This window comes from Scomber scombrus, chromosome 18 (genome assembly GCF_963691925.1).
Source record: "Scomber scombrus chromosome 18, fScoSco1.1, whole genome shotgun sequence".
In the NCBI taxonomy this organism is placed as follows: Eukaryota; Metazoa; Chordata; class Actinopteri; order Scombriformes; family Scombridae; genus Scomber; species Scomber scombrus.
The window spans coordinates 20,937,143-20,962,331 of NC_084987.1; the positions used below are offsets into that span (position 1 = coordinate 20,937,143).

The following is a 25,189-nucleotide window of genomic DNA, read 5'->3' on the forward strand; positions in this document are numbered from 1 at the left end:
TCTCTCAAAATACACTCATTCAAATCTGAATGATCTGAACGCTAATACGTTTAAAATGTAATGAATGGGCCTCAAAGAAAAATGGCAGAGAGAAACAAACAAACAAACGCAGGCATTCATAATGTTTTGGCACTTAATGAATTCACAAGTCGTTTTTTATTTTATTTTGTATTTTAGATTATATAAAACACTTTGCTATCAGTATTTGTAGCTCTGAAATATTATAATAAATGGTTTCATCTACCTCTCTAATTTAATTTTCTCTCATTTTGGATAAAGCCTGTGCGGTCATCCATCATGACTATGAGAGCAACATTTTTCAGACAGAGAATGAGAAAACTATGGAGCAGATAGCTTCACTGACAGTTTCAACACTGAAGTATATTTTTGAAGTATTTTGTCACATGCAGCACCAGATATTTACACGGTTGCCAAAACAGGAAATGCGCCTAAGTGCCTAATTAGCCTAATTAGCAGCATAGTGTGACCACAGAAAGTTAGGCTACATTAATTGCCTTTTTTTTTTTTGGTCTCACATATACGTCATCAGCTCAATTAGGTAACTTTGTTAGGCATGTTCATTTCCCCTCAGTTTCTGCCCACCTTCATCACTTGTGTAAGAACATTTGCCAAAACGAACACTCACGTCAAACCGAGGCCGGGCCACAAATCCTCAGCAGCACGACGGCAGAAGACAAAAATCCCCGCAGTGGCTCCCTGACTCTCCCCGGTTTCAAAGCTCCAGGAGCCGGACACTCCTACCACGGCTCCCCGGGCCTGAGTCGCCGCGGTCCTGAAGCATTTTTTACTTTATGAGACGTGGACAAAGAGTGGCGACAGAAAGGAAGACACAAGCCTTTTTCCTTCTTTTCTCTTTTCTTTTTTCATATGCACAGAACTGCTTTTTGTTCCCTTTTTTCATTTAAGGGGGAAGGGGGTGATCGTTTTGATCACATGATCACAATTCACCTGAGATAAAACAAAGGGCGCAAAGACAGGAGGGCAGAGGAGGAATGAAAGAGGGAGAGGGGAAAAGAATCAGACAGAGAGATGCACTCATGGTTAGGATTCCCTTATCACAGTTCACGGATAGTGGAAAAAAAAGTGGTGATTTTTGGATTGGGGGCCAGTGTGTCGCATGGCGGGGATACAGGGGGTCATTGTTGGGAAGAACAGCGCTTGTGTTTGTATCCGTGGCGTCCCTCGTCTCTCCTTTCTGTATTTTCTAGCAGGACTGTTTGGTTTTAAACGCGCTCTGTGGCTCTCATATAAAAGTCACACACGGTCATGAAGAGGCGCTCTGTCGCCTGCCACACAATCTCTGTAAGGGCCTTTGAATTTAGTTCACACCTGCGATGTGGTGGTGAATATAAAAATAGATACACAGATATAAACACGACTCAATCCATAGTGGTGCACAAATGTATGATTTTACTATTAAAATATTATTCCTGACTGATTATATTATGATTTTGGGTTTGTGTTGCCTTTAGTCAACAGACCGTTTTTTGTATTTAGAGGCACATTTTTCTCATCTTCGAGTCCCAATCCAAAAGCATGAAACATGTTTAGTGAACCTCTTCCACTTCCTTTCCTCTCTTCTCCAGAAGTGATCAGACCTCTCATGAGATTTATTTTTATAATTAGTGGATCTGTCATCTGAACTGTTTTGCCCGCGAGCATGTTCCGAAATCTGAAATTAAGCTTTTGTCTGTTTAATCAAATATCACAGGCCTACACACATTTTTGTCTCAGCTGATTTAACGTCAGACACATTCACAGTTGAAGGAGTTCGTGTAACATCGCTTATCCACAAAACCCCTGATGCTGCACGCTTTAACTTTAAAATGCATGCAACCATTTATAGTGATGATTTGGACATATATTCAGTAGGTCAGGTTGCTGTGCTGTGAATGAGATGGTTGTTGCACCCAGACAAGGCCTGCATCATTTCTTATGTGTGGAACGATACACATCCATATGTAAAATCATGCACGAAATGAAAATATTGGATGTGCTCTCTGCGTAAAATTTTGCGCTCACAATTTACGCACGCACGTATTCGACTGAATTCAACCTCCGACTATAAAAAAAAAGATAATAGAGAGAGAGAGAGAGAGAGAGAGAGAGAGAGAGAGAGAGAGAGAGAGAGAGAGAGAGAGAGAGAGAGAGAGAGAGAGAGCGGCCAATCAGAGATCTTCATCCATCCATCCGCGCAATTTTTGCTGCTCCTTTAAGACTTGTCCTCCCCAGTATATTTTATTTTTTATTTTTTTTCTCTCTGCCTCATACAAGGAGCTCTTTAAGCCCCGGTACAGACACACAGAGCAGGCATTCATACTCGGGCAGCGCGAGCGAGGGGGCTGGGGAGCGAGCGTCACTCTGGAAACTCGGGAACTCACGGATTCTCGTGCTGAACCGGCGACCTCTTTTTCTCATTACTGAAGTAAGGCGCTTAGCATTTCCTACTTTTTCCTCTCTGCTGCTGGTGGCCACTCTGACTCTGCGATTTGATCGTTTCTTCTCGTCGGAATCACAGAGAAGAAAGCCCGACTCAGAATTTAGAGATGTAATCCTGCCTCTAAACTTTGTTAACATTGGCCCTGATCATCATTAACAGCTTTTCCTGAGCTAGGAAGTTGGTTCTATAGATAGCCTATTGATCGGAAATTTGTTCATCTTGATACTTCAATAATATAATATTTGGGACATTTCAGCCTTCTAGGTCTTTCTGTAGAACCATCTGAGAATATAGCTGCTACAAATAGTAACACAGTTTAAACGGTAACATTTTTGATACTTTTGGATAAAGTTGATCATCATTAACATAATAATTCCTTATAATAATAGTTCCGTGCAACAGGTGCTACAGTTTTAATGCTGATGTTTGTTTTCTGAGATTATTTCATTTTTAAGTTGATCGTCATTGGTTTGGTCTTTTAATTAACTTTGACACAGATTTTTTCTGTGAAGCTTTGTGCTTTTTGTGTTCAATGAATTGAGGAGGAAGTAAAGCGAAGAAGAAAGAAAGATAAATCATAAGAAGAAAGGGAAATTGATCAAAAAGTTTATAAGGAGAAGTTTTGTGACATTGCAAAAAGACTGACTACATGCATAATTGGTTGAACTGCATCTTGATACTGCAGGGTTACAATGCCCTGCTATTTACAGTTATTTTGGAGCCGTGTGGACTAGATAACCCCATAAATACGAGCTAATTGAAAATCTAATTGGGGGAAAAAAAAATCTCACAAAACAGAAAACACTAACAAACAACCAAATTAAGGCCAACTCATTGGCAAGTCAAGCGTCGATAATGAGTTCACATACCCGAAATTCATTACGCACAGTGCTTAAAATGTGAATGAATAACAAGCATTATTTGACGAGTATGTCAAAAACAGTTTATATATATGATCAGAAAATGTATTAAATGACATTGTGTGCTTCAGGATGATGGGTATGCTCTATGTTTTGTTGATTATTTGCTTGTTTGTTCTCAATTTGAGGCGCAATCTGCTGAACACACACACCACACTTTACGCTCTAATCAATATGGTCAGTGACGGAAGGGGATTATTGCCACTCAGTCAAGTGATTCTCGATCATCATTCTTCTTTTATAGCAGTGACATTATAAAAAAAAGCAGCAAGTAGTGTGATAACAGACACGTGCGCAAAGAGGCATTTGGTGAGTTACGCGCGACGTTTACGCATAGTGTCTGTAGCAGGGACGCTTTTGATGACAGTATGTAAAGTGGCTTTACAGACCAGGTGGTAGGCGAATATTTTATTAATGCGCCTCGGCCAGATGGTGAAGCTCTACGTGCCCCTCTGCTGGAAATTGATCTGATGTTAATTAAACTGGTTTTCGAAACACCTCAAACTTTTGTTAAGAGCCACACGACACGCAGCTTGTAATTTAAGTCTGCAAACACAGCCAAATGGCATTTAAAAAAAGTATACTGGTTACTGAGATAAGTGGGTGACCAGAAATTGCCAGTACGCACTGATAAACCTGAATTAGAATCATATAACATTATCGGGGAAACATTATCCATACATATGCTTATTTGGCACCTTTATTTTAAATATTATGTTAACGACAGAAAGCTGGGGAAGCTTGTGCTCAAATCTAAAGGTGGGTAAACCTGTGTGTGAGTAGAAATGTTCCACTCAATCATGAAAACAGACTGTTAAAGTGACAGCCTAGCTCATAATATCACGCAAACGTGGGCGAGTTCTCTCATTTTGCTGCTACATGATAACCTGCCGAAGTAGAAAACAAACCAGCGGACTGTGAGTTGCTGGTTCACAGGAAGTTCGCAGATTTAGCACGTTAAGTTCGGGGGAAGGGTGTTGATTTAATGGACAAAACAAGGACACATTTTGCTCCCATCGACAGACCTGCCCCCGTTTAACAACTAGACTGTGTCACTTTACGCACGCGTACTGAAACGCACGCACACGAGGTTTATATTTCCAGCGCCTGGCCATGTTTATCCAAGACCTGCAGAGTATAAATCCAAGGTCTGTGCTACTGCGGCCTCATATCAACCCAACACTTTCTCTCCGGGGAACTTGGAATAACTGCAAAACCTTTAACGGTAGCTTGTTTGGGAGGAGGGGGGGAGGCGGGGTTTGCAGAGAGAGGCACTGCTTTATACAGGAGCTGGGACATGCACATAAACTTTACAGTTATACATCACTTAAAACTGAGTGAATTTGCAGACCAATGCCCACTTAAAGGATTAAACAACTCCAGTGATTCCACTTTGAATTTTGACATCAGACGCCCTAGTCACGCTATTTTTGTTTCTAATATACACATATGGGGTGATTTTATGTAAATGTCTCCAAAACTCATGCAATTAAAAGAAATCAAACTTTTCTCATAGAGGTTGCTGCTAGAGGTGGAGACAATATGGGGAAATGGCTTGAGAGGAGCCACCAATGTTAAATTAGGAGTCTTAAATGCACAAATTCAGTATGAAATGATTTTGAAGCTCCAACAGTACTCGCTGTTGCAATGTGGTTATCACATATCTAACAATTAATAACACAATATCAGAAATGTATAGCATTCCCTCCCTAGAAATACACAGTCAGTAGGCGCACAGGTGTTGGTGAAGGACGCTACTTGTGACCCCATGAAAGGGATTGACACTCCTCACCCCTCTGCTGTTTCAGGTCCGTGCTGAGGGATTTCAACCGCGGGACAAACGGAGGAGAGAGAGAAGGGGAAGTCAGGAGGGAAGTGAGACTGGGTGCGTTTGGCGCACAGAGTTGTGCATTAACAGGTAAACTGGGGTCCAAGGTGCGCACTGAGCCGCCTATGATACCAACAACACGGATGGAAAGAACTTTAATGTGGAACCCTCACAGAGTTTTGCAACGGAGGCTAAGAGTAGAGACAGACTGGCAGTTTATATTATAACTTAAACGAGGCCAGAGGGACAGATCAGACAGCAGACCAGCCGACACTTCGTGCACCACTGTAGGGTAGAAACAGGAACAGGGACCCAGGCAGGTCAGCTACACTTTATAGGAATAGGTCTTGCATCCTCTGCGCACCTGGAGGCTTCTGTGTGTAGGAAGATGTCCAGAGAGGAGCAGAGCTTATCGGAGGTTGAGCTCAGTCCCGGGGTGTCGGACGACAGCCGCTCCCTATCACCGGGTCAGTCCTCCGGTGTGCCCGGCGGGGGTGACTCACCTCTCCACGGGCAGCAGCATTTAGCGGGTTTGGACGATGCAGCGGCCGGTTCCTCAATTAAATCAGAGGATGAGGACGAACGCTTCCCCGCAGGGATCCGTGATGCGGTGAGTCAAGTGCTCAACTGCTACGATTGGACCCTCGTGCCTATGCCAGTGCGCGTGACCAGCGGAAGCAAGTCCAAACCGCACGTGAAGAGGCCCATGAACGCCTTCATGGTGTGGGCCCAGGCGGCGAGGAGGAAACTGGCCGACCAACACCCGCACCTGCACAACGCGGAGCTCAGCAAGACGCTGGGGAAGCTCTGGAGGTGAGGAGGCAGATTCATGTTCAGTGCTGATTAGTTCACCTACTGTCAAAAGACTCAATGTAATGTTTTGTCATGATGCTCATTATAGGCATGAGATGTGATAGCAGGGATAGCCCTATAGTGAGCCTTGAGATAGGATGTTTAACATTTCAAGAAAAAAAAACTATCTACTGTAATTTTACTCTATTCATAAAAGTAGCACCTTACATACAATTTCGAGATAAATACCGTGACATTCAGCTTGAAGAAACACATTCAGGGTCAGAGTTTATTTTTAGGGTGTGGGTTAGTGGAAATAGTTTCAAATTTGGATAGGAAAGGCCTTGGTCATGGTCAGGCTTGAGAGTTTCAAGAATAAACACAGGTAGGTAAAACAATCCTGTTGCTGTTCTGAATATGCTGAATAATGTTCTGTTGCTATTTCTAAGGTTTGAATCAACTTCATCAACTGACATCTACCCAGGTTCACATAGATGTAGATGATGTTGAGTAATTAGATTTTACAGATGAAACTACAGGTTGACATTATCTCAACTTTTTATTTAGGATCATTTTGGATGAGGAAATGTAGTAACGCATTATGTTTTCTACAAGATGCATATGCATTTTAACTGAGACTCTGCCACACCGTCTCACAGCCCACATTTGGTCACAGCTCACTGGCAGAGAAGCACTTGTATCTGTTTATCCACTATGAGTGTGCTGTGAGTTGTCACATGTCCCTGAATCCAGGCAAATTTCATACACGGTTTAATTACTGCTGGCCATAGCTGGAGTAAATAGTATATGTAATAGTATTGCAAAAATGTTACCACTCTACTGCTTCTTTTACTGAACTTACTACATTGCTTTTGAAATTGCTTGTATGCTTGGGTCAAAGTACCGTAGTAGTCGTTTAAAGTACATTAACTTTGTATTTTACCAAGTCCCTCCTTCTCTGCTGCTTTCTCATACAGAACACTGACTATTTTCTGTCCAGGTCAGAAAGGTTAAATTCATTAACCTTATAGAGATGGAACATTAATTAGATGAAGACTTGACCTTGGGCTCTGGCTTGATTGGTTAATTTGCCCCGAAACAAGATGAAGTGGAAGGCTGAGGAAGGTCAGGGGTTTCTCATGCCATTCCTGCCAGTAGGAGTAACAAGGAGCTCAGTTTCATGTTTGCAGACAGGATGCATCTTTGGCTTGTATTATTTCATTACTGTTCAGCAGTCAAAAGCCCCCGGCAGGCATGACATTAGATGCAGCTGTGCAGATGTCTGGAAGTGAGCTACCTGGAAAGTAAAAAAAAAAGGAATGTTGACTTCCTGCATAATTATTAATGTTCATTGAGGATGGTATGAGCCTTAAAGACCTCATCTTAATGTGTTTTTAGTATTAATGTTACTATCACCACATAGTCACATTTTTTGCATTATCACGTTGAATACATACTGCAGCATAAAACCAACACAGTGGCCTTATTCTGACTGAGCATCAACATTTTGACCCCCTTCTTCATACCTCAAACAAACCTATCTACCAACTTATTTTCCTGTCATCCAAGGCTTCTTAATGAGAGCGACAAGCGACCCTTCATCGAGGAGGCAGAGAGGCTGAGGAAGCAACATAAGAAGGACTATCCTGACTACAAATACCAGCCACGACGCCGCAAGAACGGAAAGAATGGTTCTGGGTCAGGAAGTGAAGCCGACGGCCATTCGGAGGGTGAGGTCGGCCAAGGCCTCTACAAGGGTCTCCACCTGGATGTGTCCCTCAGCGCTGGGGGCAGGTCCCCTCTGGCAGATGGGCACCACCCTCATGCTGCAGGTGGGCTGCAGCCTTCGTCCCACCACCCCCACTGATACTGTGTTAGATTAGTCTGGATACAAGTGAACAGATGGATAAATGTTTGTTAGCGTACAAAGAAAAAGGGTTGTAACTAGATATTCTCTTGTACTTCCACAGGTCAGAGCCACAGTCCTCCCACTCCTCCCACCACTCCCAAGACTGAGCCTCAGTCTGGGAAGGCAGGAGATGGAAAGAGGGAGGGGGCTGGGAACGGGGGTTCCCGTGGCACAATGGGAGCAGAGGGGAGTTCAGGTGCTCCAGGATCTGGGAAACCTCACATCGACTTTGGTAATGTGGACATCGGTGAGATGAGCCACGATGTGATGGCCAACCTGGAGCCTTTTGATGTCAACGAGTTTGACCAGTACCTTCCTCCCAATGGGCACCCGGGGGTCGGGCCGAGTGTTGGGGCAGGAGTAGCTGCAACAGCTTCTCCAGCCTCTCCGTACACCTACGGCATCTCCTCAGCTCTGGCAGCGGCCAGTGGACATTCAGCAGCCTGGCTCTCCAAGCAGCAGCAGCCGCAGCAACATCACGGCTCCTCTCTGGGCTCGGACCCTTCCAAGGCCCCAATCAAGAGCGAGGCTGGAGGTGCAGGTAGTCACTTTGCAGAGGCAGCCTCAGCAGGTTCCCATGTCACCTACACCCCCCTCAGCCTTCCTCACTACAGTTCAGCCTTTCCCTCACTGGCTACCAGGGCTCAGTTTGCTGAATATGCTGACCACCAGGCCTCGGGGTCATACTACGCTCACTCCAGTCAGGCCTCGGGGTTATACTCTGCCTTCTCTTATATGGGGCCCTCACAGAGGCCCCTGTACACTGCCATCACTGACCCAACCAGCGTACCGCAGTCACACAGCCCTACACACTGGGAACAGCCCGTCTACACAACACTGTCGCGGCCATGACAGACAACTAGACCAGAGGGCACTGGTGCAGGTCCAGACCCAAGGAGGAGCAGCAACAACAGTGTTGGTAGCATCAGTGGTGAAAGTGGTCTGGGCCGGGGGGAGTGGGCAGGCACTGGGGGAGGCAGCTGGGGAAGCAGCAGGAGAGAAACCCTGTTCTGTTCTTTCTCAGATGCAGAAATGCTGTCACAGCCCAAGGATGAGTTTGGAGCGTGGTGCTTTTGAAGCACGGTTGATTTTTTGAGGCACACAGTGTAGTAGTCAGAGAATGTTTTACTTTGGTGGCGTAAAGGCAAAAAACAACCACCCACCACCGCAGAGTCCCGGGTTAGATTCACAGCAGCAAAGCCTCTGACGCTCCAAACAACACAATGGGTGGATCGTGGGTGGTAAGGGATCACGTCCTTGACAGTTTGGTGACTCAATGCGTATCAGAGGAGGCACATCATAGTCCACACCCCTCTTCAGAAAGCCGAAAGAGGGATCAGCAGCAACAGGGACCATGTCACACACTGTGAATTAGGAACATCTAAATTGGTAATGTATTACTTCAAGATCAATACCTTGATCGGTATTAATGAAGGTGAGACTGAGAGGGAGCCAAATTCATTCTGTATGAAATGTTTTGGGGGGTTTTTTTGTACCAGAAGAATGGAGCGCCAAAGTCTTTGGCTGTGGCCCGTTCACTTCTCAGGCAAGATGAACCTTTTATCAAACAGATGTTAGTTTTGTATTGCTCTGTTCTAATCGATACAATAATTGATAACATTCTGTTGGTTTCAGAGGCACATGTGTCCCTATTTCATTCAAATGATTGTGCTGTGTTCTTTTAAAAATGCCTTTTGTACACACAATTAACGTGCGTGGAAGAAAAATGCCATAACACCATGTTTAGTTGTTGTTAAGTGTATATTTAGTCAAACAAATGATCATGCTGACTATTATCAGGATAGCTTATTCAATGTACTTGAAATTACACAGATATGAGATGTTTGTTAAATGACCAAAGTTTTGAGACCAAAACTTTATATATATAAAAGAAGAGACTGATTTTATAGAAGTTTCTCCCAATGTGACACTCAAAACTACCTTTTATTATGTAGCTTATTAGTTTTAGTATCATTGCTTGTTGAAAATTACTTAAAAAATGCATCGGTGGCAAATGTTACTTTTTCCAGTTTTCACAATGGCACTGATGAGTGTGATGACTTCAGTTAGTATTCGAGGTATTCAAGAAGAACCTCAGTGATAAAAAAAAAAAAAATCTATTTATACTTAATAATTCCAATTTCCATTGACCATGGTCTCAATATTTCATAGGATACACAATAGAAGCTTTATCATCGTTTTAACAATTTACTGCATCGTTACTGTAAAATGTAGTTTGCCTTATTATTATTATTATTATTATTATTATTATTATCTCCACTGAGAGTCTGCAACACTGCCTTTCCTTTTCATTCGTGTGTCATTCAAACTGTGTATATAGGACAGTATTCAATGTGAAACGTCACATCTTTTGACAGTTGAAATGTGGCAGATGCCAATATTAAGAAACAGTTGCCATATATTGAGCATGTAAAGCTTCCATGTAAGAGATAATACCTTTTAACAGAGCCTAATACTAAACGTGCCTTATCCTTAATACCAGCTACTCACACATTAAACACAGAAGCAACAATCTGTACTTTATGTTCTGTTTCTTTTTTCCCATTTTTAAATATCTATTAACTATCTTTTTTTTCATGTTATTTGTCATTTCTTATCTGTTTTTGGTCTATATGTTCTACTATGTTTCACCATATAATATCTTTCCCTCATCTCCTAAATATACCTGTATTACAAACTGTTTATTGTCCATCTGCAGTGGTGGAAAAAACACATTTTATTTGCTTTGTTCTTATGTATATCACTCAAATATTCCTTTATCACAAATCTGATCCATTTGCATGCATCACTGCTTTTACTTTGTGGTCCCTATCATTTAACCCTTCACCTCCCGCCCCAGTTCATCGTACATCTATCGCCGTGTGTGAAATATCTGTTGTGAATTTTACATTTCTTATTTATATTTGTTCTATGTTTTTTTTTTCTTCGTGCGCTGTTATTTGTCCCTCTTGGTTATGAAGAAGAGACTTTGGACTGTTACTGCCATTTTTAGTATTTGATATTTTCCAGTCTTGTGTAACTGTTGTCAACGGCAGCGCAACTTCTAAGCAACAGCAGGAGCGAAAAGCCTAAACATGTGATGATGACTAATGATCTTTTACTCACTTGAAATAAAGCTCTATTATTTCTGCTTTCATACAAATCCGCCTCTTGAAACATCTTTACACGTGATGATGAAAATAATAAAACACAAGAAATCTCGATCTGAATAACTATGACAACATCATTTTTGTGGACGACCGCAGATTATATAAATGATCCTATTATTATGAAGCTGACAAACACTCATTTTCTCATTGTAAATTAGACAAAACAACAAAAGCACATGTCTTCATGACATGTAGTGACTCAACCGCTGCTCACATTCTCAACATAATCGGTTCAGCTAATGGATAATTCACTTCTGTTGGCTAGAAACTCAGCACACATCTACAACAATCCACGACTGACCACTAGCACGGTGTGGAGGACGTGAGTATGTGCAGGCTGGGAATGAGACTGAGTTTGTGATGCACCACAATACACAACAGCAGCAGTGTCACCAAATCCACATGCGTGCACTGTTTGCAGGTGAACTACTGAAAGTTTTAACTAATCCAGCCCCAGACAGGGGTACGGCTGGTTATGTGTTCCTATATGCATATTTCAAGTTTGTTATAGTGCGTGTGTGTGTGTGTTTCTGTTAAGCCTGACTCCTAATTCCCTCGCTTTAATCGGCTGTGTGATACTTTGGAAAGACAAAGAGGGCCATTGAAGGGGAGCTTGAGGGGGGAGGAGGAGGGGGAGGGAAACAGGGCAATGAGGGGGAGCCTTGCCCATAACTGCCTGGCCTGTAGCTTCATCGGGATACAAAAGGGACTCTCATACTCTCTGCACATAGACCCTGCAACCCCCCCCCCCCCCCCCTCCCCCCCCCTCCACTCCTCATCTCATCCCCTCAACACTCACTCCATCCACTGAAAAAAAAAAAGGAAAAAAATCCCCACCCCTCTCCCTTTCGTTTCAGGTTGGAGCTGTAATGGGATTAAAACATTCCAAAAGTGAATAGGGTTAACCAGAGAGAAGACATAGGTACAATTATTGCTTTGTTTAAATGACTTTGGAGTAGCAGGGGCTTTCAATGCAGGTGTAAAATGAGTGTAGAGACCCAGAGACAGGTAGAGGTAGGATGTGTGGCTGATATGTGGCTTTCACAGGCTGTAACTGACAGAAATGGAACCCAAAGTTTTGCTTTTTGTTGCGAAAATATAATATGAATATTGCAGATCACTCGATTAAGCACATTCTGTTAAACAATATGGATTATTGAGACTGAATCATCATCGGAAGTCCATGAAACTGGCGCAAACGTAGCCCGACAGATCAGACTCCAGTGATACAGCTGTGTGACGATCAATGTTCCAAAACTGAGTGAACAGGAGTGAATAAATCTCCAAAAACGGAGAGATAAGAGAACAACAGAACAAAAGAAAGAGATAATGTGTGGGGGAAAAAATGGCAGAATGACGGATGAGGCAAGAAGACAAGTGGACCCGAGGGTAGAAAGTAAAAACAGTGTGAGGGGCCGACTGATGGCGGCCCCCTCGCCGTGGCTGGTGAGTGTCACATGGGCATCCCTCTCTTCCCCGTGAAAAGAGCGCAGTCACCCCCGAGGCACTGTCTCCTCCAATCAAAAGACTCACAGATTAAAACAGTTTCAGGGGTCAGTCAGGAAGTAATAATAACACACACACACACAATTACAGACAAGCAGAACACAACTGGCTTATTCTTGATGACGTTCAAGCAAGTGAGATAACAGAGAATACACGGTTTACCTTCACCACACACAAACTGAGCGTATCATCCATCTATCTATCAGAGGCTTGAGTATCATCACACAGCTTTTTCTACACAACAAAGCCACCAACACGCTCATCCTCACAAACTTCCAGCACACACTTGGCCCAGTTCGCCAACTGTGGAGCATCAACAACCCATTTTCCCCCGAAACAATACAGCGACTGTCTGGCTGCTTTGTGTGTGTGTGTGCACGTGTTTGCATGGGGGAGGAAAATGGCAGAGAGACAGAGCATCATGACAATTACAACACTATTTCAACAGCTGGAAGAGTAAACCTGCTCCATCTCTTTAGACAGTTATAATAAAGGTGGACGCGTTGAGAATAAGAATGTCACGCTTATATACTAGTTATCAATGACACTTAAAAACAGCTGATTAAGCTCTGTTTTAAAGTAAGCGATCATTTTTAAGCTGTGTGATTACATTATTTTGCAGTTCGATGTGACAAACGTGCCAGAAATGTGAAATTTTGTGCCAAATCTCACCGATAAAATTTTGACATTTCAAGCCAACACATGCTGCCGGCATTCAACACGATACGACTGACAAATGTAACAGCCTGTGAATTTGTGATTTACAGTCGTTGATGCTCGAGCGTCAGGGTTGGAAACTGAAAAACAGGAAATGATTTCATGCGGCCGTCTGAAAAGTCCTGATAACATCTGTCAGACAGAAGAAAGATGGAACAAGTTCTCATATGCTATCTCTCACCAACACCTGGAAGGCAAACACGAAGCACTTTGTAAATAGGATTTTTAAAAATGTTACACAAATAAATAAAGTTATTATTAACACTCTGAAACTACAGTGCAAAAATCACCAATGATAGGCAACACAAAAACTGAACACTAAGCTCCATCACACTGGTATTTATAACAGGCTAATGCTTTGTGTTGTAGAGAGTGGAAGAACTAGTTTCATTTTAAGCTTTAATAATGATCGACGGAGGTTCAGTGCAATTGACTGACATTGCAGCACATTATAGTATAATTATACTGTCCACTTCCTTTTATATGATTATTAACCCAGCGACTTAAGAGCGACTTCAAACTCATTACAATCCTGTGAGAGCTTTTAGTGTGAGTAATGTGAATGATACAAGGTCATTTATACAAAACAGTTTATTCAAACCAATAAAACAGTTTTCTTCTACAAAACAACAAATGGAATAATAATTACTACACAAGATTCTTTAGTAAAACAACACAAATGTTCAACCTAAGTTACGTTTCCCCCTTGTGGCTGTTATTTATAATGCAGGTGTTCATATCGGACTTAAAGTTGATTCTAACTTTGAATTTCACTCGAGTGGCGTGAAAAGCTCCAACAACATAATGAGAGGACCATATATTTCCGGGATCTTCAAAAGTGTCTGTTCTGTACATTTCACGTGTTCATATCTCACTGGCTCACAGAGTCACCTGATGATTTTGTGCATTGAACTGAGGTATGAACAGGTGGGAGGATAACTGCACCGTTTTTATGTACCCGACTGACCTGCTGAGATAAGTGGGTGTGAAGTAGCGTACACTGCTTTGTCAGTGCAGACCGGGGAAATTGATTAATCAGTTATGATGAGCTCGTCGCAGCCCCAGTCCTCATAACTGCCGTCAGGAAGGTATCTGCGAATGATGATGGGGATCTTTCTGCCTCTGTTGAAGGACACAAACAAATAGACAATAAGACACCGAGACGCACTGGCAGAATGACACTAAAATTTCAGGCATGATATAAATCTACAAAGAAACACTGATAATTCAAACTACATATTTATCACTTACTTGAGCTCTTTCATTGCTATTTGCAAAGGGTCTGTTTCTCCCTCCAGCTCCACCATGACTGGAGCGCACATCCTGTTGGAAACACGTCAGCACACAGACAGGTACAGTAAACACTGAATTACAGTCAATTTGCTTGTGGCAAAGTTGCACTAATTAAGTTGCCTCCAAACCTCCAAAACATCCTACGATGAATTTCAGACTGGGTACTAATTACATTTCAGATATTGACTTGTGCCAATCAACCACATGATAAGCTCGAGCTGTTTCCAAACTCCTGTGAGAGGAACAAGTTTTGGTTCATTTCTTACTTCTCATCAAACAAACTGGTGCCGCGTTGTTTGTCATCCCCCTTTTTATTAAGCTTTTCTAAGAGCTTTAATGCACATTTTTTATATAAATGTATGCTGCATGATACTGACATACACTGAGTATTACATTTTTTCTATTGAGTGTTTATGTACACTAAATTAACCAGGTTAGTGAGAGAAACCAGGTTAAAAAAGTGGGTTTACATGCACTGTAGTTACTGTAAATCTGCAAACATGCAGATCAGTAACCAGATTTCTTTCCTACATTGACTATATTTTAATTGCATTCACACAGGATGATTTTGGGGGTTTTGTGTTGGTGCAGAGGTGACAGACAGAGTGGCGCTCTTCCTTCCTGTGTGAATGTCGGAGTCTTTAGTAGTCAAATGCTGAAGAGTTATTTGTCTTTTAAAGGGCACTATGTGTTAGTCTCAGTTTGACTCAGACTTCGGCACACAGTTCTCAAAATTTGAGGACACACAGCTCCATGTGATACTCTCTCCTTTCGCTCAGACGCTCCACATTTTTGTTGTGCACATGTGCCTTTGAACAATTATGTATGAATGCAATTACACATTAGGTCCTGGCAGATGAACTGGATGAACAGTAATAGAATAATGTACTTATTATAGTTTGTAAATGTATTATTTACACATAAATTTACACAGTTCTAAAGATGAAAGTATATTTATTAAATGTTAGTGTTCAAATAGCACACGTATGCACATCATGTTTTATGCTATACCAGGCCTGATAAGAGTCAGTCATATTTGATTGACGTGGGGTTGGTTTTTTTTTAGGTGCGTGCAGTATATTAAGCTCATGGAAACACTCACGCTATCTGGAGAGCTCGTGTACCCAGCACTCTGGCTCTCTCATATTTGGTCATGTACGGTGTTGTGATCCTCTTCTGGTTGGCTTGCTGGCCTTCTCCCGCAGGTAGGATCTGTACGTTCTCCTGATCTTCCTGTTCACAACAGCAAAACAAACAGGCTTAGTCATGTGAACCATGCTACATTATCACACAGTGGTGGTGGAGACCTCTAAAAAAAACAAAATGAGCATGAATGGATGAGTTACATTTAGCCCGTGTGTCTTGCTAAAAGTCGGTTTTATTCAGTCAACATGAAGTGAGCCAACAGTCTTGTAGTTATGATGCTGAAGTTAGCTTCCAATTTATATGAATATGGATAATTAATGTCTGATTCTCCATTTTTTCATCACCTACACTCATGAAAAAGATTTAAACATCATAGCAAAAACCTTGATGCTGTTTGAGGCTTATTTCAAATTTCAGACACCTTTAAATAACTTATAACAGATAAAAGGGTAATTTAACTGTTTTTTGTTTGTTTGATTGTTTGCATCAACCAACATTAGACTGTCTACATAATAAAACACTTCTTAAATCTGGACTAGATTGCCACAGAGACTCTACAGGGTTATTAAAACAGTTTCAGCTTCGAGAAACTTTTATTTTATTTTTGAAAACTGAAAAAGGATCAACTTCACTGATATTTCACCATCTAGAACACATTAGACCAGACCATAACAAAAACAACTGTACTTAAAACTTGCCAAATCTGGGCTAGATTAACAAGGATAATAAATTGTTAATATAAAGGTTGGACGAGTTTAAATCCTATGGATTTTGATATGGAGTCTGGATGGGGGGAAAGCAGTGGAATCGGCAATTTTCTGTTTTCATAAGCAAAAAAAGGTCCCACAAAAATCAATCACAAAGTGGGTTTAAACAGCGTTAAAGCTTTTGCTACGACGCTGTAACTATGTCCTAATTGTAACATTAAGTGGTGAAAATGTAGAATTAGGCGCTACATATCAATATTTTCATTTATCCCTGAATGGGAAGCTAACTTCTTGCCTTATAGTTCATATTTAACGTTTCACTTACATCTTCAGCGTTTTCCAGGTCATCTAATCCTTCATCCTCCTCGGCATCATCAAAATCTCCGTCATCGAAGCTACAGATGTAAAATAAACCAGTTATCACAAAGACTACAGCAGCAGAATAAAGAATATAAGCAGCAGCTGTGGTGGCTACACGTTAGTTAGCTAACACACGTTGTGTTGTGTTGTGGCTGAATAATCGTTAATGTATCGTAACATTATATCTTAAATATGTGTGCTATCACTTACTTGTCCTCGTTGTCCGACATATTGTGTTGTTAAGTTTGTAAATGTCCCGTGAAGTCTATAAATGACTTTTCTCTCAGACTTATTTTATGTTATCACCAACAAGACACATGAACGCTGAGCATTCAGCTTCCGGTGTCTTGGCGCGCGATGGAAAATGTTCCGGGTGCTCAAGAGACAAACATCTTCTTTCGTTCCGCTTCTCCTGCAGCTTCGTCAGAGAGGATTTAGACAAATGGAAAACATTGTGTTCTTTGCTATAATACTATTTTGTATGATATGGTTTTAAGTGTCAGTTTCTTAGTGGAGTTAAATTGGTTTAGTTTATTTGCTCATTTGTAAAATAAAAGTCAGAGAAAAATAGTATAATAAAAATAAACCGTGTGGGTGATGTAGAAACCCACTATGGGCTTATCTTAAAACCTCACCTATAACAGATAAAACATAATAACAATGCAAAGTAAAATGTCAAAATAAGCATTAAATCATCAATATTACATACAAACATACAAAATACAATAAAGCAAAAACAACAAAAATCATCAAGTTATAAAAAAGAGAGAAAAAACTCGCAAACATACAAAATCTGGATTATGTAGTAGAATCTATTGTCATCAAAGATTTTTGAGTTTCATTTTGTATCTGGGCAAAGACCATAATTGTGCTCCACTTTATCTTATTTAATACTGTCCTCGAGCTGTATGATACATTGGTAGGTACAGGTTATTGACTTGTCTAGTTGAATAATAGTTTATTTGAGAATAAATAAATAAAGAATGACTTGAAACTTTCTGGTAAATATAAGATCAAATCAGAGCCTCCAAATGATCAAGTATATCCAACACATTTAAAACACTGTTTAGTTTCTCTGGACTTGAAACCATAAGAGTAAAGATGATGCTATAAGAAAATGAGAATAATATGCTGACTACACTTGTAAAAGTACTCATTTATATTAACAAATGATAATAAAAACAACTCAAGACAAGACATTACATTTTCCTAAATAAATATTTATTCCATACTAAAAAAGTATGTAATAAAACAAACATATTAAATGTGTGTAAAAGAACAAGTAAGGAAATGTACAGGAGAAAAAAATACATTAATACACTAAATACTTATCTATGTTAGTGAGTTACTCTTTAACATGAACATAAACTCATATTATTAACTTATAGCCCATATTAAGATCATATTCTGTGGTTAATTACTTTTATCAAAGAGATGTGTAACTGAGTTTGTTATCTGTGTGAGTCTTTGTATCTATGTGTGTATCTTCTAGTCCTCAGTCATGATAATACTTCAGCTCTTTTTATCCATGGACTCTCTGCTGCTCGATGCTTTGTGGTTCAGCATCTTAAACACTTTTGTGGACTTGAACTTTCCTTTTGACTTCTTTATCTCTTTCAGTCCATCTTTCTGGAGGTCTGAAAAGAGAGATGTGGCAAAGAATTGGAATAAAGTACAAGTCATAATTTTCAAAAAGTGAGGTAAGCAAGTTTTGTAGAGTATTAACACACAAAACATGTTTTGAAAGAAATAAAAAAAAGTTCTCACCTTTGTTCTTTATCGTGACTTCCCAAAGCTCATCTTCTTCTCTTTCCCTATATAGAAAAACAAAGTTGCATTTCTACAGAAACGGAAACAGAAACAGAAATGTACAAATATGAAAGCACTGTTTGTTGTGTGTTGTGTGTTGTGTTCTTCCTGTGCACCTCTGCCTGTCCTGATCCAAGCTGCTGATGATCTGGTTCCTCTGTTCGATGATGGAGACCAGCTCGCCCATCAGCTGCTGTTCTTGACTTCGATCCTCTTCACTCCAGTCGCTCTCTGAATGTGAAGACGACAGCGTGGAGCATTTAACAAAACGCAGCGATGCAAAGCGCTTATTGGCACTGCTGCACAGTCACCACAGATTTATTATCTCTTAATGTAGAGAGCCAGCCTCAAGTCAGCAGGCAAAACTCACCAAACTGAACAACTGAAACCTTTTGGAACAATTTTTTTTTTAGAAACATTTATCTTTATGTCTTCAAAAAACAAATAAAAGTTCTCTTGTATTTAGGTACAGAAATATTTTTGTTTTATTATCTGCTTGTTTTCTCTGTCTGTACATTTTATTTAATGCACCCTGCCATTTTTTTTCTATAAATGTCATATATTGTGTGTTTCCACATCAGGAAAGTGGAGTGGTCTGGGGAAAAAGTAGACATTTTGGGCCACCTGACCCATTTATTTTATGATCATATACTGTATGTTCCACATTTAAGGATGATGGAACCCTGAATTATTTACTATCATCATAGGCTCACATCATAAATTATTAGTATTACAGTCAGATATGCAAGCTGAAAAAAGTGATACACACTGTAACACAGACCTGGTTTATTAAGGAGACATCTCAGCTCATACTCCACATCTGCCTGTCTCTCCTCTAACCTCTGCTGCTTTGTCCTGAGAAAATGCACATCAAAAAACAAACTTCCAATTGCAATGATCAGGAAATGAATAATAAAAAAAGAGACATTAAACACATCACCAGAGTACATTTTGAGTCTACTTACAGATAAACCAGTTCTGTATCTCTGCGCACCAGATTATGTCTCTCATGGATGAGAGCGAACCAGTCCATCAGCATCTGTTCTTCCTCTTTGTCTGAAATCAAAAGAAAGTGCAGTTAAACAGAAATATAATAATCTGTATTACATTGTTAGTATTTATGCGCTATCATCATCTTGAACCAGCAGAAACAATTTGACGCACCATTCTTGCAGTCTCTCAGATTCCTCTCCAGTTCGACTCCTTTCTGTTCCAGCGCCTCCAGATGTTTATCCAGCTGTCCCATCTCCACCTGCAGGTCCTCTGTAGAAACATATTGGTCTGCCTGCACCTGCAAACACCACAAATAAGACTAGAACTAAGGAATATCTCATGAATATTAATACTACTCATCATTTCAGCAAAACCAAGGACGACTTCACACCAGAACATGAAATCCCTAAAGTTTTTTTGGACCGCAGTGTGTCAACATTTAGTATAATAACCATATAAATGAGTATAAATTTTAGTTGCCATTTGATGTGTAAATCCAGCTGTAATACCTTCCTTTTGATGAGTGGGAAGCCATGTCCAGGGGCAGGAGCACGTCTAGATGAGAGTCCCTGAAAAGTCTTGGACCTAGACATTGCAGGTTTTCGATCAAAAGGATTCTCTTTGCAGACCTGCTAAAAAAATCGATAGAAAAATTGAATTTTAGGCGAGTTTATACTGTATATGATTGTCTTGTTGAGTTAAAATCATAACAGTGAGAATAAACCCTTGTAGCATTTGAAACCTGCCTAACCTGATATGTTTACATAGCATTAGCATTTCACAAAACATCCTTGTTGTTGTGTGCCACTGTGTTCATATTAGATTTCATTAGTATTGTGTGTTTCAATTGAATCTATATTCATACCTTACTATGAGATGATGTGACAGAATCATTCACCTCTGTCAGCTCAGAAGGCATGGAAGGACTTTGAGAGTGGGCAGATGTGATAACGGGCACAGAAAGGCTCCTGGGTAAAAAGTGACACTGCGCGACCTCTGGAGTGGTATTTGGCTCTGGTGAGGAGCCTCCCGAGTCTCTCTCCTCTGCTGCGTCACTTACTCCACCTCCACCAGCATCTTTGAGATCTGGTGCCTTTTGTGGAATGACTTTATCCATCACATTATCATCAGGTGTAGATTTATCCGCAGTATTTTCAGCGTCATTTGAGCTAACAGAAGCATCAGTGTTCAGCGATACATTTGCCAGATTATCACAGCTCTCTGATTGGCCACCTGCCGCCGATGGCTTAGATTGATCTTCGGCCTCTTCGTGAGCGTCCTCATCCGTCTCCTCTTCGAATGGGTTGGGAGGAGGGAGTTTGGGTCGGTACCACAACCCCTGCTGGTCACAGACGGATTTGGATCGAGGAGAAGGTATCGGAGCTGGAGCCGGAGGCAGCTGTGTCCAGGGGCCAGGATGGACGATGGCCATCCAGGGATGATTGGTTTTCACTACAGGGCTACAACTACTTGAGCTGGTGCTACAAAGAGGAAGAGGAAAGACAATGTGGTTAAGAGTGAGTTGACTTCACAAGTGAGAAAGCAGTTCTGTTATTATTTTATTTCATTTTAATTACACTAATATAACTCTATATTGTCTTTTTTTGCCATCAGGACCCCTAAACTGAGGACACTCCTGTTAGGAAGAGGCAGGACACCTAATTTAGTATCATTACAATAAAACACACTATTTTATAAAGAGTCTTTAATGGCATGTTTAAGATTTGGTCAACATTTAAATCCTATATTATTTGTTAGATTTTGATTTTTAAACTTTTTTAATCATTTGTATTCCTATTTGTGAATTCTGCATATAGGATTTATTACATGTTTATACAATTGTTGTTATTATTGTCGAGATTTAATAAATTAGAAGCCACAAAACCAACAGTTTCTTTACACTTACACATGAGATGAAATAGTTGAAGATTTACTATGATTGGAGGAATTGCCTGCAGATATAAACAAAAAAAGGCTTCAGTCAAAAAGTCATGAAAGAGAAGAGACATGAAGCTACCATCAACATATGATTAAAAATAAGAGACCCCGAAGTCCCGAGAGATAAAATAATATAGTGTCTGTTTACCTGCAGTAGGGGAGCTGCTGGTGCTGGTGGTCTGCAATGTTTTGGTCCTGGGTGCAGGAACAGGGGCAGAAGAAGAGTCCGACATGTGTCTGGGTGCAGCAAGCGGTCGACTACTTCCCTCTGTCACTTGTACGCACGCTGAAGAGAGCTCAGAGGGCTCTTCGGTCTTCGTCACTTCCTGCTGTACTTTACCGTCTGCCAGAATAGACGCAGGTCCAGTTTTTCCAGCTCCGTCCTCGGTCTCGTGTTTACCTCCGGGTGGGGGAGGATTAGGACGTGCTGGCTTTACCGTGCTCTTAAGTACAACCTGTGAATCTCTGTTTTTACCGTCCTTCACTTCTCTGCTCCTCTCCGCTTTTTCTCTTCGCTCTGCCTCCACCGTCCTATGAATCAACCTGTCCTGGGTTTTCTCAGGGTAATGAGGGACGCTGGTGATAGCCAATCCACTCAGAGATAAATATCCTGCCTCAAACTTACATTTGGGTGAATTACCCGTAGATCCAATACATTGATGCAGGTCAACAGGAGTATGGTGAGAGCAGATCAAGGAGGCAGCATCCCTCCCCTGTGTGTAAGACTCTGGTAAAAGAGCGCTGTGGCACACTTTGCATCTGAAAAATGACACAGTGAAAACATGTTTAACATAATCACTATTAACAGTAAGAAGGTAGTTACATAATTAATCTATAATCCTATAATGAAAGAAATTCAATTATTTAAAAAATAAAAGAGAAAACAGCTACCACAGTCATTCTCTCTAGCTGTGTGACCCATCACAGTTGTGTAGATTTTCTTTTTGAAGCAGACATAATCAAATGTGAGCTGGGATGTCACATACGATCTCAAATGTTCGCTTGAGACACATTTGAAGTTCCTTTTGTAGAACTTTTCTGGGGCGCTGTGTGACTGCTGACCCAGTGCCTCATATTTACATACAGTAGAACATAGAGTACATGTTTAAAAAAAAAAAAAAAGCAGAATGTGTATCTTATCAGGAAATTAGATTCATACGATATAATCAGGGGTCTTGTTGAAAGTGTTTACATTTTTAATATGTGTACATGTTATGGCCACCAGAGCAGAAACAACTGGGATGCATATATAAAACACAGGTGAGAGAAATTGTGTGTGATTCTGTTCATCTGCTTTTTAATGAATTCATAAAACTGCCCTCAGCAAAAAGGTTTCATATCAAATGCAATATCTTTGCTAAATTCGTAAACATGTTTCACACTGAAAGCATGTGTTATTGTTGTCTGTGCTGTGCATGTTGTGTTATTTATTATTATATGCATTGTGATTTACTATGATGTCTTTTAAATCAACCTCTGACGCCAAAGGCAAATTTCCACATTAGTGGACAATAAAGATGATTAAAGATTAAAGTACCGCCATCTGTTTCAGAGGAAGTTTGGCTGCATCTGGATCCAAACACTCATAGAAGCAGATGCAGAAGCAGCTGTTACCGTGTGAGCCGCGGTGTTACCTGAAACAGCTGCGATGGTAGACCTTTCCATCGATCAGATGTCTCTGAATAAGGTGGACAGGTTTGAAACACAAATGACACACCGTGTGGGGTCTTCTGCTTGATGAATTATCTTCTCCACTGGACAGATTGGTTGAGCTCTGAAAAGAAGAGAAACAAGCAACTTAGATTGCTAACCTAGCGGCATAGGTGACGAATAAACAGGTGTGTTAAAAATGACGGTGAGCAGTTACCTTCAGGAGTTTCAGACCATCAGGAGCTTTAATCTTTGTGAGATTGTCTAAAACAGTGACGTGTGATGACCTCAAACTGGCAAGACCTGCTGCAAAGGCAAGAAGACATGCAAATGGAACAAAAGTTGACAAATTAGAGTTTTTAGATAGAAAAGTGCTGTGCTGTATTGCTTTGAGTAGAGGAAAGGCCTGAGCTGTAAGAAGGATTAATTCACATGTCAAGAGTGAGGGATAGATGTAAAATACTGTTTATAAATCTGGTAAAAGGTAATTCCCTGAGGGGCAGGAATTTGTAGATCTTGTGAAGAGCCTCAAGCATCGCAGATATGATCCAAGGAACCAGTAAGTCTCCTTTTACAACCATGAACCTTGATGAAATGCCTTTGAGCTACACAATAAACATCTGCTTGCTGATTTGCTGTAAGTATCAGTACATAGACGGCAGTAAAACAGCAAAGAGAGGTCATACTCAACGCACCATCGGACTTCCTGCTGAAGAAATAGTAGTACTGGAAAAGATAGGTGATGACGCTCAAACTATCAGGCACCTTAGTGGAAACCATGTCCTGTGGGTCGAGCAAAGCGGGGATGCCCAGCTTTGTCTCTGCAACTTCAAATGCCTGCAGACCAAGAGAGATGCATAGAGAATGAAGGTAGACAGCTGGAAAAGTGAAGCTGCAGAAATACAGCATTACTAAGAGGTTTTTTTGGATTAGTAATGTAAATAAACACCAAACACAGAGGTGCATGCATGCATTGTGGTTTGTGTGCAAACGTAGATGGAAAAGACTCACCAGTTTGTTATTTTGATAAACATTATCTTTGGAGAGGGAGTTGAAATCTCTGGAGCAAAGTGAGGAAAATGGAAAGAAGAAGACAAAATCAAAAAACTAACCAAGGACACAGAACGAACTTGTAGAACACTCTTTAAAGTAAAATGCGGAGGTCTGCAGCATAAAGGGGAATTATCTATTTTCACTATGACTCCATCCATAAGTAACACAATGACTGAATGTATGACTGTTCGGTCATGGGTTTCATACACGTTCTGTTATAAAATATCTAAAAGCAAAAATCTTATCAGGTGGGGGATCCTAGGACAAAATCTTTTTTAAATGTGGATCTAATTTGTGTCAGTTCAGGGCTCCTTGGCATGAAAAAGTTAGAGAAGTTAAAAACAAACCAAACTAATCCCATTAAATGAGGGTAAGAAAAGGTTAAGGAGAGAGACAGAGTGAGATTAAGTAGAGAGCAGATTATTCCCAGGCACCGTGTGCAGGTCCTGCTCTGCCCCAGATTAAACAGCATGTTAGTCAAATCTGGAGCGGTCCCACCCAAGAGGAGAATTCAATTTCAGGAAAGGACCCCAAACAACAGTCAAAAGCAACCACTGTGTTTCTATTTCTTACACATTTTACACACAAAAAGTCCTAATCATGCAGCACACCTGCACATCAGGCCTGGGGCACTCAGGAGATAAAGCCTCACTGTCCCTGTCCATCTGGCCGAGGATGAGTTTGCACAGTCAACACAGCTACAGGAAACGAGTCTACTTACATCAAGTCCGGTCGGTGTTTGTGGATGATGGCGCAAAATGCGAGTCCATCTCTGAATGAGGTGGACATGTTCTTTATCTCCACATTGGGGTATTTGGCGCATGTGATGCGGCACCACTCTCTTAAAGCCTTCGGGGATGCCATTTCTTGAGTGTGGTTTGACTCGAGGGCTGTGTGATCATGGCAATATCTAGTTTGGTAGAGATCAAGTAAAGAT

At 40.9% G+C, this 25,189-nt stretch overlaps 3 protein-coding genes across 3 annotated transcripts; 1 reads left to right on the forward strand and 2 right to left on the reverse strand.

Annotated features, from left to right (window-relative positions):
- The first annotated feature begins 2,327 nt into the window (after window positions 1–2,327).
- On the forward strand, window positions 2,328–8,863 carry sox10 (SRY-box transcription factor 10). Its single transcript, XM_062438431.1, has 4 exons — window positions 2,328–2,446; window positions 5,190–6,022; window positions 7,571–7,833; window positions 7,972–8,863. The coding sequence occupies exons 2-4, from the start codon at window positions 5,598–5,600 to the stop codon at window positions 8,760–8,762; spliced, it is 1,479 nt and encodes a 492-aa protein (XP_062294415.1). The 5' UTR covers window positions 2,328–2,446; window positions 5,190–5,597; the 3' UTR covers window positions 8,763–8,863.
- A 5,022-nt stretch (window positions 8,864–13,885) lies between these two features.
- On the reverse strand, window positions 13,886–17,156 carry polr2f (RNA polymerase II, I and III subunit F). Its single transcript, XM_062438602.1, has 5 exons — window positions 17,020–17,156; window positions 16,775–16,844; window positions 15,699–15,829; window positions 14,555–14,626; window positions 13,886–14,425 (listed from the first exon to the last, which is right to left on the reverse strand). Exons 1-5 carry the CDS (start codon window positions 17,037–17,039, stop codon window positions 14,335–14,337), a joined length of 384 nt encoding a protein of 127 aa, XP_062294586.1. The 5' UTR covers window positions 17,040–17,156; the 3' UTR covers window positions 13,886–14,334.
- A 929-nt stretch (window positions 17,157–18,085) lies between these two features.
- On the reverse strand, window positions 18,086–25,139 carry LOC134000035 (MICAL-like protein 1). Its single transcript, XM_062439343.1, has 15 exons — window positions 24,974–25,139; window positions 24,211–24,259; window positions 23,895–24,036; window positions 23,417–23,505; window positions 23,184–23,323; window positions 21,698–22,308; window positions 21,518–21,563; window positions 20,477–21,092; window positions 20,121–20,240; window positions 19,783–19,909; window positions 19,584–19,674; window positions 19,400–19,473; window positions 18,735–18,849; window positions 18,577–18,623; window positions 18,086–18,446 (listed from the first exon to the last, which is right to left on the reverse strand). The coding sequence occupies exons 1-15, from the start codon at window positions 25,114–25,116 to the stop codon at window positions 18,322–18,324; spliced, it is 2,535 nt and encodes an 844-aa protein (XP_062295327.1). The 5' UTR covers window positions 25,117–25,139; the 3' UTR covers window positions 18,086–18,321.
- Window positions 25,140–25,189: the final 50 nt, after the last annotated feature.

What these genes read in the sequence shown, in the direction of transcription:
- LOC134000035 (XM_062439343.1), bottom strand. Translation starts at nt 25,116, where the DNA reads ATGGCATCCCCGAAGGCTTTAAGAGAGTGGTGCCGCATCACATGCGCC. An exon ending in AAACACCGACCGGACTTGAT is followed by an intron (nt 24,260 to 24,973) that starts GTAAGTAGACTC and finishes ACTTTGCTCCAG; the next exon opens with AGATTTCAACTCCCTCTCCA. An exon ending in TTGGATCAGGACAGGCAGAG is followed by an intron (nt 18,624 to 18,734) that starts GTGCACAGGAAG and finishes TTTTCTATATAG; the next exon opens with GGAAAGAGAAGAAGATGAGC.
- sox10 (XM_062438431.1), top strand. Translation starts at nt 5,598, where the DNA reads ATGTCCAGAGAGGAGCAGAGCTTATCGGAGGTTGAGCTCAGTCCCGGG. An exon ending in ACGCTGGGGAAGCTCTGGAG is followed by an intron (nt 6,023 to 7,570) that starts GTGAGGAGGCAG and finishes CTGTCATCCAAG; the next exon opens with GCTTCTTAATGAGAGCGACA. An exon ending in GCACCACCCTCATGCTGCAG is followed by an intron (nt 7,834 to 7,971) that starts GTGGGCTGCAGC and finishes GTACTTCCACAG; the next exon opens with GTCAGAGCCACAGTCCTCCC.
- polr2f (XM_062438602.1), bottom strand. Translation starts at nt 17,039, where the DNA reads ATGTCGGACAACGAGGACAA. An exon ending in ATGTCGGACAACGAGGACAA is followed by an intron (nt 16,845 to 17,019) that starts GTAAGTGATAGC and finishes TTACATCTGTAG; the next exon opens with CTTCGATGACGGAGATTTTG. An exon ending in ATAGCAATGAAAGAGCTCAA is followed by an intron (nt 14,426 to 14,554) that starts GTAAGTGATAAA and finishes GTCCTTCAACAG; the next exon opens with AGGCAGAAAGATCCCCATCA.